General features: G+C 62.5%; 1 protein-coding gene across 1 annotated transcript; it reads left to right on the top strand.

Moving 5' to 3' along the window:
* The first annotated feature begins 252 nt into the window (after positions 1 to 252).
* LOC137146657 (maestro heat-like repeat-containing protein family member 2A) lies at positions 253 to 12,012 on the top strand. The gene is made up of 13 exons (XM_067538154.1): positions 253 to 356; positions 3,102 to 3,154; positions 5,041 to 5,180; positions 5,919 to 6,047; positions 6,418 to 6,580; positions 6,723 to 6,821; positions 7,558 to 7,709; positions 8,110 to 8,253; positions 9,393 to 9,485; positions 10,028 to 10,106; positions 10,240 to 10,356; positions 10,806 to 10,879; positions 11,995 to 12,012. Exons 2-13 carry the CDS (start codon positions 3,124 to 3,126, stop codon positions 12,010 to 12,012), a joined length of 1,239 nt encoding a protein of 412 aa, XP_067394255.1. The 5' UTR covers positions 253 to 356; positions 3,102 to 3,123.
* Positions 12,013 to 18,954: the final 6,942 nt, after the last annotated feature.

Raw genomic sequence — 18,954 nt, 5'->3', positions numbered from 1 at the left:
GAGCGGCCAGCGCAGGAAGCCCCCCTTCCTCGGCCGGGCAGGCCGGGTGCGTGCCCTGCCCGGCAAACCCGTCCTGAGGACACGCTCCCAGCGCCTCTCCGTAGCTCTGGGTGTGCACCGGTAACCCCCTCTTCACCGCGCGCCGGGGGAGTTCAGACGAGGCTGCCGGCAGAGTGTGCCGGGGAAGGTCCTGATCTGTTGAAGCTCCTTGTTCTGTCAAAAGAGGCGCATCGTCCGCAGGTGTGGAAGGGAGGTGTCGCCGTCTGCGTCCGCACGTGTGCAAGGGAGGTGTCGCCGTCTGCCTGCTGTTGACATGGGACATGCCCACTGCTAGCTCTCCAGTGAGGACAACAGGGGTGAGCCACGCTCAAACGGGTGTTACGCGACCGTCAGGAGCCACCGACCAGCAGGGACGTGGTAAACGAGGCTGACAGTTCTGTAAAGAGGTGGTGGTGCAAGTGCCACACAATGAGGATTGTCTGGCTGTGTGGCTCAGCAAGGCCCCCCAGGACATGCCTGGGCCTGGAGGCAGCCGCAGGGCAGGAGCCCCGGCCGTGGGGCAACTCAACAGGCTATCAGTGTGGCCGTGCTAATGGTTACCGGGGGGTTCAACAATCAGACAATTGAGCAAGTAACACAATTGAACCTTTACAAAGAATCCTGATTTGGGAGGCCTGATTCCTGATTGTTGAACTCTTGGGGCGGGCTGCACTGAAGACAGACAAACAGTCATTGCCAGACTGACGGCACGTGCACCACCTGTGACTACGTACTGAACTTGGGAGTTGGCTGGTGGTTTTTGTTTACTACTTCCCCGAACAAATCGCCCACCTCCCCCTGCTCTGTCCAGGTGCCCGGGCAGCCCACCCTAGCACAGCTGATCCCAAAGTTCCCCTTCAACTGGCCCACCCAGATAAATAGCCCTTTCCCCAGACAAAATGGGCAGGGCCTTGCTGATGTGACACCCCTGTAGGTTGGGTTGGGTTGGCTTTGCTAGGGATGGAGCGCCAGGATGGGCACATGCACCATAGGTGCTCAGGGAAGGATCTGAGTGCTGGAGCTATGGTCAAAGGGGGGAGCCGTGGGCACTGACAGAGATTGGGGTGGGTGACGTGTTCCTGAGATCCCAGGGTCCTGCTGCTTTGAGGGCTTTTTTTTATTTAACCTCAGGTAAGGGCTACATCAGCCTCAGTGACGAGTACTGCCCCTTCACCCTCCACCCCAGGATGCTGTGACCACTAGCTCTCACTGCTCAGAGAGCTTGTCTGATCCCTCTGCTCTTCTCAGGGCCGCACTGAGGGGGGCCCCGGCTGGGCAGCAGCAGCACTCCAGTGTTGTGGTGACCCCCACCAGTCATCGCCATGGGGATCGCATCACAAAGCATCTCTGGGTGAAATCACACTGGGGGGAGCTGAGGTCGGGTGGGCATAGCCGTGGGCAGAGCATCCCCAGCTCTGTGCCTGTTGGCTCGGTGGTGTGGAGAGCGCAGCAACTATGGAGGGAGCAGAGTCAATGTGTGCAGCTCAGACAGACCTGTGGGTAAGAGCCTGACCCAGGGGATTCTGAAAGGGGCCATGTGAATTAGTGGCAATTTACTCAGAAAGGCAGGGGTTTGGGGCTGGGGGGGGAGCAGGTTTGGGGGACATTCCGTGGCAGCGCACAGGCAGGGCGGTGGCTGGTGGGTGGAACAATGGCCCATTGGGTTCGAGTGTTGTCTGTAAAGCAGAGAAAGATCTGAGCCAAATCCAGAGCTGACTCCCCAAACCTTTGGGCATTGGGAATCTGAACCTGGATCCCCATTTCACGATGGCCCTTCTTTTTATAATGGACCGAACCAAAACCTCAGATCCAAACATCCCCTGAACTTTGGGGGTGGGGATGGAAATCTGGACCCACAGCTCTACTGCAAGAGCCTGACTTGAGGGAAAGAAGAAAGGCAGCTGGTGGGGAAGGGTGGGGCTTGGGTCAGGGAGAGGAGATGGGGAGGGCAAACTCTGTAACCCACTCCATGTTTGGCAGCCATGTATTGGGCAGATGCAAAATCTCAGATCCAGACTCTCCCAACTCCAGATCTATACCCTCCCCAGTGTTTGGAGTCAGATAATTCTAGGAGTGTGTTTGAAACGCGAATTTGTGTCTAGAGGGTCTGTCCTGGGACTTATTAACACCAAGGCTTAGTTCCGGTTTTCTTTAAATCATTTAATAATAATTATGATACTTATTAATTATGGGTCAAAGCATTTAAAAAAGAAAAGAAAAAATCCATAGGCTCAATGGGCAACAGTGTGGTTTTTTTTTTCAGAACAAGACACCCTAATGGAGAAAAATATAAGGAAAAAGCACGCAGAATCTGTCTTTCAGTATTAATAATAGTCATTAATTGTCTATAACTGTCATCACTCAGGATGGCAGGAGAATGATTCACTAAGGGCCCAACTGAAAACTTTACTCACTTCGGGGAGCGCTCTCTCACACGAGTAGTTCTGCTGAAGTCAATGGGCTTTTACTCAAATGAGTAAATAGTCATCAGTAGTGGATGGTGTGTTACATGTTTGAATTGGATAAGGATTTGCAATTGTCAAATCATGGGGCCCATGGAATTACTGACTCAAAGATTATTAAGGGCCGGGGCAGGGCTCCAAGGAGAGACAGGAGCTGGCCATTGCCTGTTTCATCTCAGTGCTGAGGATCCGTGTGGGTGACTCAGTGAGATGCCACAGGAGAAGTCTGTTCCTCCTCTGATGCCCTGTCAATGTGTCTCAGCCGCACCCTGGATGGGCCCCTCTAGAGGCAAGAGGGGTGTTCTGTCTCCATGCTCATTGGGGGTCAATCACTTGTGATCATGGTTGGCTCCTGCTCACTCCAAACTGGGCTGAGCCCATGATGGCTTTGGGGGTGTCTGGAGCTGGGGTTCTGGTTTGGTCCATTAAGAGAAAGGGGAGACCCCTGTAACTTGGAGCCAGATCCCAGTCTGGATCCCAGACTTCTCCAGCATTCAGGTGCTCAGATCCGGGGCACTGGCTCAACCCCATCTATAACTATTCCCCCTTGTGATACGCAGAGAAACTCCAGTGTTACTGATGACGTATGTGTTTGTACAGAGTGTGGCGTGGAGGAGGAGGAATGGCTGACACCGTGGAGCAGCCCAGTGGAGGTAAGAGGAACCGTTCCAAGAGGTGGTATCAGGAGGGGTCGGCGCAGGAGGCAGGATCTCTCCTGCTCTGTTCTCAGCTGGTTAGGGGCACGCTCTGGACCCTGTCTCAGAGGCTCTGCACGTGCCAGGAATCAGGGCTCCTGCTGCACAATCGCTGCTCTGCGTCCCGGCTTTCATCACCAACACCTCGTTTCTCGCACTTACGGGTGCAGAGGAACCTTGGAAGCGTCCCCTCTTGCCCTTGCCATGGGCATTGTGTGCACTATAGGCCCTGCTCCCCAGCCCCACAAGGGCAGCCTCTGCCCAGCCCAGGGACACCCAGCCACCAGAGCAGGAGAACGTCCAAGGGCCCAAGGCAGTTCCCAGGGACCACCAGCAGCCACACCTGCCCTGCAACTCCCTGCAGTGATTGGCCGGGGCTACCGCCAATCTGGCCATGAGAGGCAAAGCCCCTGCTTGGAGAAAACGCCACTAATTGGCTGCCTTCTCCACTGCCCCGCCTCTGGAGAAGATCAGCCAATCAGGGCTGCTCCAGGGGCAGGTGGTTCTCATCCCCCACCCCTCAGGAGCTGAAGGGGTTTCAGGTGAGAAGGAGCAGCCCACACCATTCGCACAGTAGGGGAGGAGGGAGCAGGAGCAGCCCTCCCCTCCATGAGCAATGGGCCGGCCCATCCCCTGCATCTGCAGCCCCAGCCTGCAGCGGGGGGGGAGGCAGAGCTACTGGCTGGGCTGGGGGCACGGAGTCAGTGACTGGGGGAGCTGGCAGCGGGGTGCCGTGGGCAGCGGTGCAGCGCCGATGGTCACGGGGTGTCCCGATCAGACACCCAGCAAACAACCGACACGTCACAAACCTCTGGCACTTGGGAGCCAGTCCCAGGGTTTGGGGCCAGGCTGGTGAATTTGGGGGGCTGACTCTGATTTTTGACCCTTAGGGGTGGCAGCTCTGACCCCCCTGAGTGAGCCTGGTAACCCAGTGCCCGGATAACCCAGCGCCCGTAGGGAATGAGCATGCTCCAGGCCTGGCACTCAGGGCTGATCCTTGGGTGGCGGATGAGCCATCACCTGGTTTCAGAGGCCAGACTGTCTCTGTTTACACTGGGGTGAATCTGGAGCAGCTCTAGTGGGTTACTTTGGGTTTACACCAGCGTCCCCAAAGATGGGACCTGGCCCTGGGTGTCGAGTGGGGTCTAGCTGGGGAGGGGAATGAGGAAGGAATCGGGTCCAACCCACCCCAGGGCTTTAGCCACTTGAGGGGAACCAAACCCAGCCCGAATGCAAGGTCAGTTTGGATCCAGGTTCCATTTAAACCAGAGCTGGGGGGCCCGAGGGCAGGTTGCTGATGGGGAGAAATGGGGCCAGATTCCCCCGGGCTAGCCCCTTTGCTCTCAGGGCCACGACTGGGCCCGGGCTCCGGATGAAGCCGTTCGGGCTGGTAAAATCCTCCCTGTTCCTGTGCTGGCTCCCCTGGGTGAGTCCCAAAGCACAAACCTGGGACGTCTCCCTCGGACCAGCCACAACGGGCCTGATCCTGATGGGGGGCTCTGGAAGGAGAGAGAATGAGCACCAGGAACCTCTAGGTCCCGCTCCTGAATGGTGCTGAGCTCCCAGCAGCCATGGAGGTCAGTGGGCCAAAGCAAGGTCCCTGCTGGGGGCTCTCAGCAAACTCCCCTCACCCCGTTTGGTGGGTCGGGGCTGAGTGATGCTGAGCTGAGATCTCAGGGCCTGGGGCTGTGGGGTGCTCAGGGCCTGGGGCTGTGGGGTGCTCAGGGGCTGTGGGGTGCTCAGGGCCTGCCTGTTGGTTACCAGGGTAACGCTGGCCCCTTCTCAGCCCCCTGCGGCTCCAGGGAGTAATAGCCGGCCGCATGGCTCTTGTCAATGCTCTCCAGGTGCGCACCATCAGATCCCCAACCTGCGGCTGGCAGATGAGGGAGGCCACGAGGGCATCATGGCAGGCATCGTGCAGGCAGCCAGGGCCCAGCCGGCTGCTGTGGCCTCCCTCCTAGTCCGGGCGCTCCAGCAGGATGAGGTGAGGCGGCTCCTTTAGTCACACACCGGCCTGTCTGTTTCCACGTGGCCGGCTGGCTGACCCACAGCAAAGGCTAATGCCCTCAAGCGCTGTGTGTCTCCCCAGGACACTTCCTGCCCTGCCTCGCGTTGCTGTGAGCAGATAAACAGCTCTCATCCTCCCCAGAAGTGGCTGCACTTTAGTGGGGGGTGAACTGAGCCCTACAGACCCGGCCCAAAGGCTGCTGCCCTCCCTGCTACCGGCCGTGCTGTTGGAGCCACTGGGCTGTGGCGTCAGAAGAGCCGGGATTGTCCCTGTGTTTGGAAATCGCTTTGAGTTCCCCCCATGGAAACAAAGTGTCACATCCTGCTCCGGGTTCCAGCTGGGTCAATCTGGAGTGACTCCAGGCACTCCAGCGGGGCTATTCTGGGTTCACACCAGAGTCACAGGCAGCAGACTGACCCAAAGTTGTTGATTGGAACATGGGTGCATCAACCCCCAAGCACCTCAGGGCCCATCAGAGCCTGGCGTTGGGCAATCAGGGCCCGATCCTGATCCCCGCTACGCTGGGGGGAATCTGCAGGGGCTCCATGGAGGTCACTGGTGGAAGTGGGAGCTGAATCCAGCCCAGCTTCACAGGTGCAGCCCTGTCTCCTGGCCTGACGAGCCCTGCGGGTGTCGCTGGGAGCTGCCTCCATGTCCAAAGCCACAGGCCACGTTCCACTAATCTCCCCCGCGTCTCTCGGCTCCCCGCCCCAGGTGTCTGCCAGGCAGAAGGTGGTGGTGTACGAGGGCCTCAGGACGCTGCTTCTGGAGCAGGGGGTGGAGGCAGAGCTCATCGGCAGCCTCATTGCTGTCGCCTCCCAGCAGATGAGGGCGGCTCCAGAGGTGAGTGACACCCCCAGGGCGGCTCCAGGGGACTCCCGCAGTGAAAGCTTCCCTCCTTGGCTCTGCGGGAGCTGCGCCCCTCGTGGGGTACAGGCCTCCCTCAGCGAGAGCAGGGGCTGCATGTCAGGGGTGCTCTGGCCCTCAGGGCAGCTACACTGAAGGGAGAAGGCAACGTGGGAGGTCACCCAGGAAGAGGGAAGTGGACCCATCCTAGGCAGAGGCCCTGCCAAATGTTCTCTGCCTTGTGGGGTCAGTGCCGCTCAGGGTGTTGGCAAAGTGGCCCCTCTGTGGTATATGCGCCCCTTGGTGCTGGTGCCCTGAGGCCCCCGCAGCTCTTGCTCGCTAACGGGCTCTGCTGTTCCTTCTGCAGGAGGCCTCGAGCGAGCTGCAGGCGGCCGCCAGTGACACCTTGGCCACCCTCGCCGGCTGCTCCTTCGGCCCAGTGATGAGGGAGCTGCAGAGGCACCTGAGGCCCTTTGTGCGGCCGGCGGAGTTCACCCTCCTCACCCTGGGCAAGGTTGCGGCGGCCAGCGGTACGGTACCACCCCACCCCGCGCCTGGGCCCATTGCCTCGGGGACGCTCACACCCTGCAGTGTCCCTGGGCCGGTGTCCCTGGCCGGTCCTCTCCGTCTCTGACTGGCGGACTGGGTCTCCTCCCCCACCTCTCTGTGCAGTGTACAGGTGTGTCCCCTTCCTGGGCATCACCTTGGCCACCATGCAGACCGTGATGCGAGAGATGGACGACAGCAGGAGACGAGGGGCCTTCTGCAGCGGTGAGGGGAGCACGTGGGCCCAGCCTTTGTTCTAGGTGGTGGGTGGAGATGGAGCCGGTCCAGCCCCAGATCCCAGCACCCTGTGACCCTGGGGGATCCCATCCCAAAGCCAGAACTGAGCAGATGGAACCATCTTTATAAAGGGCTGAACCAGACCTTGGGATCTGACCAGCCCCAGGCTCTGGGGCATGTAATCCTGATCCAGACCCCAGTGTTGCCTGTTGGCCCCGTCTCTAGTCTGTGGAGGTGGAGGAAGGGGAGGGAGAATATGGTCTGGACTCCTGGGTTCTTTCCCAGCTCTGCCGCTGGCTCGCTGGGTGGCCGTGGACAAGTCCTTCCCCCACTCTGAGCCCCCATTTCCCTGCCTGTACCATGGGAGCCATAGACACGCCTGTTCATGGAGGGCAGCCTTTAGCAGGTCTCGGTTCCCTCCCATGTCTTGCGGGGTGTGGGGTGGGGGGAGAGGAGTGTGCAGCTGCCCTGCCCGGTCTGGGTGCACTGCCGGGGCGTCCCCATTGGCTCCACGGCATGGGGGTCAGACCTTGTCTCTGTCTCATCTGCTGACTGCAGGAGACTCGTATCGAGCCCTGCGGGGGGCTGGGTGGGGATGCCCCTGCAGAGACCATGGGTCCGGAGTGTGGCAGGGTTTGCTCCCAGCGTGGGGCTCCCTGATGGGCCGAGCTGCTCAGTAATGACGTAATGCCATGAGCTGCCCTTTGCCCCCACCCCCCCATAGCCCTGGAGAGCATGTGTGGGGCAGTCCGCACTTACCTGCGTTGCTGGGAGAGGAGCACCTATCCGCAAGTCACGCGCCAGCGCTTCTCTGCCTACCTCTTCCCCATGTACCAGCACCTCATCGGCGCCTGGCTGCCCAGCGAGGACACGGGGGTGAGGGTCTGGCGCAGGCGCGTCCCATCCTCTCCCGTGGCCGCGGCTGGGTTCGGAGCCTCGCTCTCTGCAGCTCCCCCAGGAGGCCCTTTCGCCCCTGGACCCTTCGTAAGGCGCAGCCCCAGGGTGGAAACGTGCCCTGTCTCGGGGTGGGTAATGTCCCCGGGTGCTAGGAGCTGGGGGGGTGGAGGGCTGAGCACTGGGCTAGGAGCCAGGATTCCCTGGCTTACGTATCCTGCGGCCGCCAGGGGCCCGACCGGCCTTTCTGCATCTCGGTGGTCCCTGCCCCTCCCTGTCCCTCCGCAAGTGTTGGAAGGAGAAGTCCTGAATCCAGTGTGGTGCCGAGTGACTGCGCCCAGGGGAGCAAGCCAGCAGTCACCCCGTACCCATCTCTCGACAGGTCAGACTGGCTGTCCTCCAGGCCTTGGGGCTGATGCTGGACATCCTGCTGTCCGGGAAGGATCTGCAAACTCAGATCTACGGGGACATCCCCCTGCTCCTGGCTCAGTATAAGGAGAACGTCGAGGCCTTTTGTATCACCAAGGTGGGGGAGTGGGGAGTGTTCCCTGCAGGGGGGCGTGGGCTGCGACAGCAGGGAGCTGTGAAATCAGCTGCAGCAGGTCAGGTGGGGAGTCCCAGGGCTAGGAAGGGGTCCCAGGTCCCCACCACGTACCTCTGTGCAAACACCAGCCCTCCCTTCTCAGGGGTCAGATTTAACCCTGGAACAACCACCACACTTATCAACAGCACCACACTGTTCTCCAGCCCAGGCAAAGCCCAGAGCAGACCCAGGCCAGGATCACCAGCAGGGGTTACCCAGACTCCCTTGCCCCAACACAACCTGCAACAAAACAGCTCTTCCCCCCTCGCCTGGCTAGACACACACCGACTCTCTGCCCCATGCCAGTGCAACCTCCACCCCTTGGGGTCAGCCCAGCCGGTCCCTGCTCTGGGCTGCTGCTGGTGGGCGGGGTGAGCTCAGGATGGTGAGTCGTTTACTGAGAGTTTACACGACTCCCCTTTTGCCAGCAGCCAGCTCTCCCGCCAGCAGCTCCTTTCCTGCCCCAGCTCAGGGCTCCTGTCCGGCTGCTGCTTTGTTTTCTTTCCAAGTTTCCTGGGTTGGCCCCCCTCCTCCCCGCTTTCATGCAGTCCCCCTACCCCCGCCCTGCAAGGGGCAGAGATAATGCTGTGTGTTTGGGTGGTGCTCTCTTCTGCCAGCCGGGTCCTCTTCTGCCAGCTCCACAAACATGCATACGCCCAGCCAGCACCCAGGCTGCAGAGCGAGGGCTCTCACTGTGCGGGGAGGGGCCGGCTGAGATGCTGACTCCGGACCGGGATCCAGATCTCCAACGGTCCATGTATCAGGGCTGCTCAGATCTGGGGCTCCTGCAGTCCGGGGGCCTGATTCCCCCACTCACACTCAGATCAGGCAGGAGTGAATCCATCATGGCCAGTGAGCTGCACTGAGCAGGACTCCCTGGCCATGAGGGAGCTGCACCCCCCTTCGCCAGGGTGATGGGAACCTTGTTTCTCCCCGGAGCCTTTGTCCCAGGGCAGAGCAAACACCCGCGGAGACTCCGGTGCTTCCGGCACCTCGGTGGGGGATGAGTGTATTTCAGCGCTGCTCAGAGCCGCTGCTCCCTTGTGCCATCGCCAGCTGACATCTCTCCCTGTCTGGGGCAGCTTCTGGGGCAGATCTTGGAGGCCTCTTCCTCCAGCAACAACCCGATCCCCCTGGTGCACATGGAGGCCATCGCCTGTACGCTGAGCTGCCAGGTGAGAGGGGCTGGGGCTGGCCTGGGTGTGCTGGGGCCAGCAGATTTTAGGGATGCCATCAGGCATCTGGAGAGGGCATAGTACTCCCTGCCCCTGTACTGGAGACTCCCCTGTGCCCTCAGCACTGCAGACAGTGGGAGTTGATGGTGCTCAGCACTGTGCAGGATCAGGCCCTTAGTGTCTATGGGCCCAGTTCCCCTTTCCCGCATGTATTCCAGGGGCGTTTCTCCTGATGTACCCTGCTGTAAGAGAGAGCAGGATCAGGCCCTTTCGTCCCGTCTCTGGTCTCTCAGGGCTCTGGCTGCGCCACACACTGTACGGATCACTGGCCCTTGGCTTTGCCATTCAGTGTCTGATGATCGCATGGCCCAATCTGGTACTGAATCCTACTCTCAGCCCCATCTGTGTGAATCTGCACCGGAGGCTGAGGAGTCACTCTGCTTTTACACCATGGGACTCAAATCAGAATCGGGCCCTGGGTCGTTTGGGCGGTTCCTGTTTGAGCGAGAAGGCTCCTCTGACCTGTTCCCATCTCCCCGCAGGTCACTTCCAAAGCACAGCAGCCCCATCGGCTCTGCAGAGAGAACCGCACCGAGATTTCCCACGTCGTCTTGCAACTCGGTAAGAGGCTGCAGCTCAGCCGAGCGGGGCAGAGATTGCCTGGCCGCTCCCACCGCTGGGTCGGGATCCCTGATTCAGCGCGGGAGAGGGGAGCTCGCTCCTCCCCGCTCATCATTCTGCTTCCTCTTCCCAGCAGCCTGTTCCCACCCATCAGAGCTGATGGGGATTTTCCAGACAAAGCTGGAGACGGGCAGGGGAGTTACCCGCGTGGGGATCCTGGCCCTGATGTCAGATGTTGTCGGTGCTGAAGGTAAGGAGCGGGTGAGTGAGAGCCCAGAGACTTCCCCTCACATCCCATCAGTGTGAGCGCCTGGTACAGCGCAGGGCATGCCATGCAGCTTCACGGCCCGTGGGTCTGCAGGCTCTGGGAGTGAGCTGTGCCCTGTGGCACTGGATGATCTGCTGGTGCCCCAGTGCTGTGCTGGGCAGACAAACCAAAACTCTGCACACTCGGGCACTATGGGTGGGCCTGCCAGTACCCAGCCGGGGCTGGGAGCAGGGGTGGAAGTGCTGCCCTGCCTGGGCCAGGCTGCAGGGGCCACTCAGGGATTGAGGACAAGCGTGGGAGGCTTCATCGGGCAGCCTAGTTGGTGACGCATTTTTCCAGTGAGGCAGGGCGAGTCTGTGATCCTGCCCGGGCCACGAGGATCTAGTCTGTGGCTCTGGTTTAGTGACTGTGCTTGTCTCTGTCTCTTCCAGTTCCAGGCATGGCCAGCCAGAAACACTTGTGCGTGAAATGTGTGAAATCGGTTCTTACCGACGAGAGCCCCAGGGTGAGAGAGTGGGCAGGGATCGGGGCAGGAGGCTGGCAGGGGGCGGGCAGGGATCGGGGCGGGAGGCCGGCAGGCTGAGATTCTCTGACCCAGCATAAGCCTCAGAGGCCCCATTCCCCTCCCACCCACACCAGCTTGACCCCAGCAGCTCTCCACTGACTCAGTGGGTTGCTCTTGATTCACACTGAGGTGAGAGACTCCGGCTCCATGGGCCTAGGGCAGGGCCCTTGGTGCCCAGTGACTGAAGGGTTAACTCCAGCTCAGCTCAGCTCCCCATGTGCAGGTGTTTGGGGTGGGCTATAAATTGGCTGCTGGGGAAGCAGGGGGGCAGGCCACAGGTAGAGGGACCCAGGCTAAGTCCCAGGCCGGGGAGTGTCTGGTTTGGCTTTCCTGTGATCAACCTGCCCCCTGAGGAGACACCTGCTGAGTCCGGACCCCCTGCCTTCCGCAGCCAAACCCGGCCCGGCTGGGTCTCCACTGGCCCCGGGCATGCACCAGGGTGTGACTTCGGCCCACTGTTCCAGGTGCGCAAGGGCAGGGCCTGATTCCCCACAGGGTGCCGGCTCCAGGGAGCTGTCTGTGGTGCTGAAAGCAGGTCCCTGGCCATGCTCTGCAGGGACCAGGACGGGCTCATGTCTGGGCAAAAGATTCACGCCCTGATCCCATGGAAAGACGCCCGTTGACTGCAGTGGGCTGTGGATCAGGCCCTAGTCGGGATCCAGGGGAATCCATTCACTTGTCCCCCAGCTACTGTCCAGCCTTTTGATCTGTTATCGGGTGAGCCTCAAACCATTTGGTGAACAGTCCATCGCTGCCCGCAGATAACGACTGCCCGCCTCTGCCTCCGGCAATGCACGCCGGGCGCCCCCACCAGACACTGCCGCAAAGTGGCTCTCCTGGCTTTAGGGGACCCTTCTTTGCTATGCAAGCATCACATTTGGTCCCTTCCAGCCCAACATCTCCGTGGTGATGGCTATGATTTCCTGCACCCGGTGTCTCCAGTCTGCCTGCATTTTACCCAGCAGAAAGTCTCTCAGCTTGGCTAATGGTTTTGCAACCTCCAAATGTCCAGCGGTTTTAAGACCATGACAGAACCTCAACACCTCCCTGTTCAGTGTATCCGGTACAAGTAGCCGGCACCTTATCCACTGGTTTCCCCCATTTCATCTTTGAACTCCACGCTCTCCCACTGTGACCAGGAAGTTTTTACTGTGGCGTCGGGAGAGGACACAGCGTTCCAGGGTGGCTGCGTCTGCCCGTTGGTTTTCCAGTCACACGCTATCGAGCTTGTCTGTCTCCCTCTCTGGTCCAGCAGAGCTTAGTGCTGGTCCGTGCGGGGACAGTGCCGTTCACAGGCATCTCCCCCTGTATCTCGCCACCACCTATGACCGTGTCTCCTCCTGGCCCGGCAGGTGAGAGTGGCTGTCCTCCAGGCCATTGGCACCCTGGTCTCCGCAGGGTACCTGGATAAGGTGGAGGGATGGCCTCTCAGCTACATTGCCCTGCAGCTCGCTGTGTCGACCAACACACTGGTAAGGGGCCCGGTCAGCTCCGCCCACCAGACCTGGATTCACCCCCTTTGCCCCCCATTAGTTGCCCTTCCTGCCCCCCACCTCCATCCCCAGGGCTTGCGAGTCACGCTCCTTTTGTCCCTCCTCCCCCCAATGCCAAATTGGTGCACACTGCACTTTGCCACTGACAACCAGTTCCTGGCCAGCTGGTCCCCAGCGTGGAGCTCACTCGCCCCCAAATCCCTGGCTCCTGCAGCTGCCCCCCACTGCATATTGAGTGTCACCCTCCCCCCCACAGCCCAGCCCCCTCCTCCAGGCTGAGAGCGGCCCTGCACTCATCTTTTCCAGGAGCGTCCAGTGCGGAGCCTACCCCTGGGGGGGCTGCTGGAAAAACTGGTCCAGAAAACCGGCCTGGAGACGCTAGAAGCAATCATTGCCTCGGGCAGGGGGATCAGCCAGGTGAGTGAGCCCCCGGGTGGGGAAGAGTCTGCTGTGCGGAACCGCCATCCCCTCAGGCCCCGTGTCCCTCGCGCGGGGGGAGGGGAGGGGGAGAGGCTGAGGGCCCGATCCTGCTCTTAGTGCCGCAGGGGTGAATTGAAGTCGTCAGGCCTGGTTCTGACCTCAGCCCCGGGCAGCTCCGTTGGCCGCAGCGCAGTTCCCCTGATTTACACCCGGCTGAGTGCGAGCAGGGCCTGGGAGTTACTGTGCGCGGCGACTGATTTCAGTGGTCCCTGCTGATTTACACCCGGGCCAGGGGAGAATCAGAGCCTGGGGAAGTGCTGCTGTTTTCACTGGGAGCAGAATTGGGCCCTGGGAATGGGTGATAGCCCATGGGGGGTGAGGGGGAATCTGAGGGGGGTGATGGGAGGGGGCAGGGTGGGGGCTCTGAGGGGGGTGATGGGAGGGGGGCAGGGTGGGGGCTCTGAGTGGGGTGTTGGGAGGGGGGCAGGGTGGGGGCTCTGAGGGGGGTGTTGGGAGGGGGCAGGGTGGGGCTCTGAGGGGGGTGATGGGAGGATGGGCCCAGGACAGGTGACCGCCAGCAGGGACACAGGCTGAGACAGGGGGGGAGCTGGAGGGGCAGGATTCACTTAGCTCTGAGCTCTCCCCCCCTTCTCTGCAGGAGCTGTGGGCCCGGCTCCTGGGGTATGTTACCCGCACCCCCTGCACTGATTCCATGACCCCCCTGTGCCGCTGCCTGAGGATCCTGGCTGAGAAGCGGCAGCAGCACAGACAAACAGCCCACGGGTGCAGTGAGCCAGGCCAGTATGGCACTGCTGGGCCCCTGGGATCACAGCCCCAAGCCTGCCCCCACCGTGGGTCTGGGTGCACTGGGGTACCAGCAGGGGCCTGCTGGGAGAAGTTAGGCCCTAGGGAGGCCTGTCCCACCGGCAGTGGGAGCTGTTCTCCAGGGATGCACCTGCAGCAGTAGAGAGCAGAGGCGGGGGAGGCATGGGGCTCCTAGGGGCGATCCCCGGGGGAGGAAGCCACCCATCTGCACCCTGAGCATGGGCTCTGCAGTGCTGATGCTGCTCAGACATGCCCACCCCTGCCTCCAGCACAGCTCTGCTAGTGGCTGCCCTGCTGCTCTGCCCCGGCCCCGGTCCCCGGGCAATCCCCCTGCATGGCGGGGGGACCGTGGAGCAGCCTGGGCAGGATGGGAGCAGCTCCGCCCATCTCTCCAGCTGGCCCCGCCCCCATCAGGAGGGCACAGGGGCTCTGGAGGGGCAGCGCCCCACAGCTGACTGCTCACAGCTCTTTCTCTCTCTTCCCAGTGGCACCTCCGATGCCCCAGCAGCTGCTGGCCCGGCTCCTGGTGAGTGACTCACGCCGAGGGAGGGCCCCATCCCTGGGGAATAGTCTCTGCGAGGCTCAGGTCCTCATGGCCTCGGAGGGAGGGCGTCCATCGGGGGGTCCCTCACCTAGAGCTGCCCGTATGGGGACATCCCGGTGCCCCCTCCCTGACCCACCTACGGGGCCCCTCGTTCAGGACGGAGACGCTCAGCGTGTTTCCTACACGGTCCCCTCGCTGAACAGGACCTGCTGTCTCTCTCCCCCCAGTCCAGAGGGGGCTCAGCGAGGACATGCAGGTCACCTCCCTTCCCTTCTCAGGTGCTGTCAGCGTCCCCGTTCGAGGGAGAAGGGCGCGGAGCGGCTGCGCTGCTTCTGCTGAACGCCCTGCGCCCGGAGATGTACGGGGCCGAGGCTGAGCAGTGGTGGATGGAGATTCCGGCCATGGTCCAGTACCTTGCCGGTAAGGGGTGGCGGTGGGAGCAGCTGGGATGGGGCCGCGCTGTCCAGAGCAAAGGGAGTGCAGCAGACAGCACCCTCCTGCAATGGAGCAATGGCGCCAGGGACAGCCCGCGGCCCCTTGGATAGTTGTGCCTGCAGCCTGATGCTGTGTGGTTAGCCCCGGGTGTGCTGTGCCAGACCATAAGGGCCTTGGGAATCCCATGGGTGGGGTTGGGATGAATCTGTAGCGAGGGGTCGAGAAACTAATGGGTGAGCGAGCAGAGGGAGGGACGGAGCAGGGATAATGAGGTGAGAACAGAGCTGAGCTTGAGGGAGAGAGCTGCTGAGGGCACAGCCCGGATGGGACATGGAAACCCAGATGGGACGTGTCTTCCGTACGGGGCCGTGCCGTGTTGGAATAGGGCACCCCATCACAGGAGGAATGCCAGGAACTCCAGTGCAGATGGGACCCCGTTGCAGTCAAGGACGTCTAGACGGGCCTCCCCAGGGGGCTCGGCTAACGGCTAGCTCTGTACCGCTCTCTGTAGGACACAGCGAGTTCTCTCTGGACCGGGCCGCCTGGGAGCACAAGCTGCTGGAGGTAACACGAGGGCTTCGGTTCATTCTCCCAGCCCCCGAGCGGAGGGCCCCTTTCCTAAGAAGTAGGAGTTTGGCCTGGTGTCCTTGGCCAGAATTTCCCGTTGCCCACACGGCTGGGTTGTTAAGCAGCCGCCAGGCTCCAGCCCCGAGGGGCCGCGGTTCACTGGGAAGGGGATCCCTGCATGTGGCTGGACAGAGCTTTGGGATGAGCCGTGCTGTGGAAACAAGTAGTAGATCCTGGGCCGGGGCTGCCGCTGCTGGGGCCCCTTGTGGCAGGAGGGTTACCCGGCGGGCAGCTTAGGGCGCTCGCTCTGCCGGTTCTAACATGCCCAGCTCCTCAGTGCCCAGCGGCGAGAGCTCCCTCCTCACTCACGCCCCCGTGTTTATCTGTGGGGGGAGCAGCTGGCAGTTCCTGGGCTGGGCTCACTCGGTGCTGACCTGTGTCCTCCGTCTGGGACCGCAGGCCAGGGACTCGGGGGGGCAGGAGGCCAGGATCCCTCGTGTGGGTGAGAACAGGTCACTAAATGACCTCCCCCCCCCCCCGGCTCCTTTCCACACAGTTCCTCCGAAAGACCTTGGGAAGGAGCCAGGAGGCCAGCTGGAGCCAGGAGCTGAGCCGGGAGCTGAGCCGGCAGATGGGCAGCTATGGCAGCTCCTCCGTGGAGAAGGTCAGTCCCCAGAGAAGGCCTCTCTGGTGCTCGGGGACTCTGGGGAGGGGCAGGGGGCGCTGAGCCAGTGCCACGCACGTGAGACCAAGTCCCCCCGTGCAAGCGGGCTCAGCCCCTGCCTGAAGCTAGGGGCCCTGATCCTGGCACAGGCTGGGTCCCGCTCTCCCTGAAACTGGGCCTGATCCCCGCGCTCTCTTTCAGGCTTTCCTCTGCAAGGCGCTGGGCACAGCCTTGGCCCTGGGCGAGGATCCGGCCGTCGTGAGGGGGCAGCTCCGGGAGCTGCTGAGCAGGGCGGATTATCTCAGTGGTGCAGAGATGGAGGTCGGGGCCCAGACTCCCTGCACCCCGGGCAGCCTTTGTGTGGGACTGAAGCTCCTGAGTGTGACGAAGGACTGGGAATGCTAGACCTGGGGACTGGGGCTGGGAGCGCTGGGCCCAGGGACTGGGGGGAGGCTGGCTGTGACTGGGAGACCTGGGCCCAGGGACTGGGGGGAGGCTGGATGTGACTGGGAGCGCTGGGCCCAGGGACTGGGGGAGGCTTTGTTCTGGGTAGCTGCTGGGCCTTGACTGACCCCGAGTTCTCCGCTCCCAGTGCCTTGGCTCCTGCCTGCGGCTCTGTGCCAGCCACCAGCTGGATGCCACCCTGGGAGCTCTGGGCGACTTTGAGGAGGAAATGGCTGAGGGGGAGGATTCCTGGCATCTCAGCCTGTGCAAGGTACAGCCCCCTGCCCTTCCCTGCCCCCGCCCTGGCTGTCATCTGGGGGCCCGGGGCAGCAAGGCGGAGACTGGCCATGCAGATCACAGCCCCCCCGCCTGTGTTTAGCCCCCCCACCCCAGCAGTGGGGCCGTTGGCTGCGGGGCTGGAGTGGCACGGCGCAGGCTGGCAGTGCAGAGGGGCTGGGCTGGAGGGAGCCGGTCAGTGGGGCTGGGGGATCACTCCAGGGGAGTGGAGGGGGAGTATAGCACTGGGGCTGGTTCTACCCAGGGGAGGATATGGGGGGCCAGAGGCTTGTTTCCAGGGGGGCAGAGGGTTGGAGCTGGCTGGGGTAGGGGGGGACAGGCCAATGTTCATAGAATCTAGGGAACAATCTTCGCAGCCCGTGAGCCCCGAGGCAGCGCCCGTCCTGGGCCGTGGGGCGCTGGGGAGGAAAAGGCCTTTCCCCACTGACAGCCCTGCCCTTCTCCTCACCCCCCAGGGCCTGGCCCCGTGGGCGCGGGACCGAGTGAAGAGTGCCCTCCTGCTCTTCTACAGCAGGGCAGCAGCCCAGGCGCCCCCCCAGCAGCTGCGCCCTCGGCTGGCAGACGAGATCGTACCCAAGATCCTGCACCATTACAGCACCAGCTCCCAGGTACCTGCCCCCGAGGTCGGGCTCCCGGCACCTCACGGGACTGGGCCTCCGGCCATGGGGAGAGGGCGCCGCGGACTGCCTGAAGGGGTGACGGCCGAGTCCGGGGCTGGCCCTGCGAAGACCCGCTTGGAGAGAGATGACGGATGGACAGACGGACGGGTGGGGGGACAGCGGGGATGGACGGAGCCGGCTGGGGCCCTGCTCACGTCACCGCACGGGCTCCCGCCCAGCCCTCCTTTCCCTGGGCGCACATAGCCTCAATGCTACACCGGTCCCAGCCCAGCTCGCGGGCCCTGGTCATACACCGGGAGACTTCGAGGCTGGTGTCTGACAGCTGCGCCCATTTTGTTTTTCAGGTGCTGGGACTAAACCCCGGGCAGAAGGTAATGTGCAGCGAGCACCATCCCAGCACGTCCCCCAGGGCCCAGTGCTCACGCTGGGCATGGGCTGCCCCCCCACGGTCAGGCCCTACCTCTGCTTCTCACCCCCAATCTCCTCTCTCTGTGGGGACGCAGGACACGGCCCTTACGCTGCGCTTCCTCGAGAGCATCTCCGCCGTCAGCCTGGCCGTCCAGCGGGGCGGGGAATCCCAGCCCCACGTGCTCCCCCACAAACAGACGCTGCTCTGCCGGCTGCTGGTGAGTGGGGGGGATCCCCAGCCCTGGGGGAGCAGCCGCGGGACCCCGGGGGTTTGCCTGGAGCTGGGTGTGTGTTGTCCTGGCTCCAGCAGGCTGGGCACTGGGATGCTCTGGGATAGAACCGGGGACCTGTGTCCTGGGGAGTAACTGGGAACGGGCTGCTCTGGGGTCATCCGCGTGCTGCCCAACCCCACCCTGAGGCTGCCGGCGGGACGCAGGGGCTGACTTGGGGGCAGCAGGTTCCATCAGCCCCCCATGGCATTTCTGGGTGTTACATCAGCCCCCCGGGGGGGAGGTCCCAGTAGCCCACCAGGGATGTTCTCGTTCGCTCTGTGTGCGTTTCAGGAGATCGTTAAGGCTGAGCCGCGGGGCTCCCTGCTCTCCCCGGTTCGCCAGCAGGCCATGGCGGCCATCGGGCACCTGAGGTGGGTATTGCCCTGCCCCTGGCCCCCTCCACGCCAGCTGGGACCTTGGCCCATCCTTCCGCACAGTGACTGGCAGAGGCAAGCCCCGGTGTGGGCTGTGCCGGGCAGTGTATGAGGCGGGAGAATGACCCCCATGGTGGCACTGGGGGGGGGGGAGAGCTGCCTAGGGCCGGGCAGCCCTTCCCAGGGAGGCGTGGGTCCCCAGGGGTGAGACAGTCCTGTCAGCTCAGTCCCTGTGGTGCTTTGAGCTCACGGGGGCTTAGACCCCTGCAGATGGCTCCTGATCTCCACAGCAGGGCCTGCCGGCAGAGCAACCCTGGCACAGCCCCAGAGAGCAAGGGGGGAGAACCCTGGGGGGGAAGGGGCAGGGGGAGAGCCCCCGGGGAAGGGAGGCAGGAAGGGGGCAGGGGAGTCCCCGGGGAAGGAGTGTTGGCCTGGAGAGGTCTCTGCGTCTAACGCTCCCGCCGTTCTCTTGCCTACCAGTAAAGTGAAGCAGCCGCTGAGCTGCGAGATGAATGGGGAGCTGATGGAGCAGTGTCTTGATAGCGTCTTCTCCCTGCCCCCCCGGGAGTTCACTGAGGACGGGGGGCCCATTCAGGTACGTGGCAGCCCGTCTTTCCCTCCCCTCCTGGGTCCTGGTGCCTGGACATCGCTC

The sequence above is a fragment of the Emydura macquarii genome, unplaced genomic scaffold (genome assembly GCF_026122565.2).
Source record: "Emydura macquarii macquarii isolate MOO-44397 ecotype Brisbane River unplaced genomic scaffold, CSIRO-AGI_Emac_v2 contig_450, whole genome shotgun sequence".
Classification (NCBI taxonomy): Eukaryota; Metazoa; Chordata; order Testudines; family Chelidae; genus Emydura; species Emydura macquarii.
This window is presented reverse-complemented; position numbering and strand designations above follow the sequence as displayed.

Excerpts from the sequence above, each read along its gene's own strand:
- LOC137146657 (XM_067538154.1), top strand. The coding sequence starts at position 3,124 with ATGGCTGACACCGTGGAGCAGCCCAGTGGAG. Across the intron at positions 5,181-5,918 it reads GGGCGCTCCAGCAGGATGAG|GTGTCTGCCAGGCAGAAGGT; the intron begins GTGAGGCGGCTC and ends TCCCCGCCCCAG. Across the intron at positions 6,048-6,417 it reads AGATGAGGGCGGCTCCAGAG|GAGGCCTCGAGCGAGCTGCA; the intron begins GTGAGTGACACC and ends TTCCTTCTGCAG.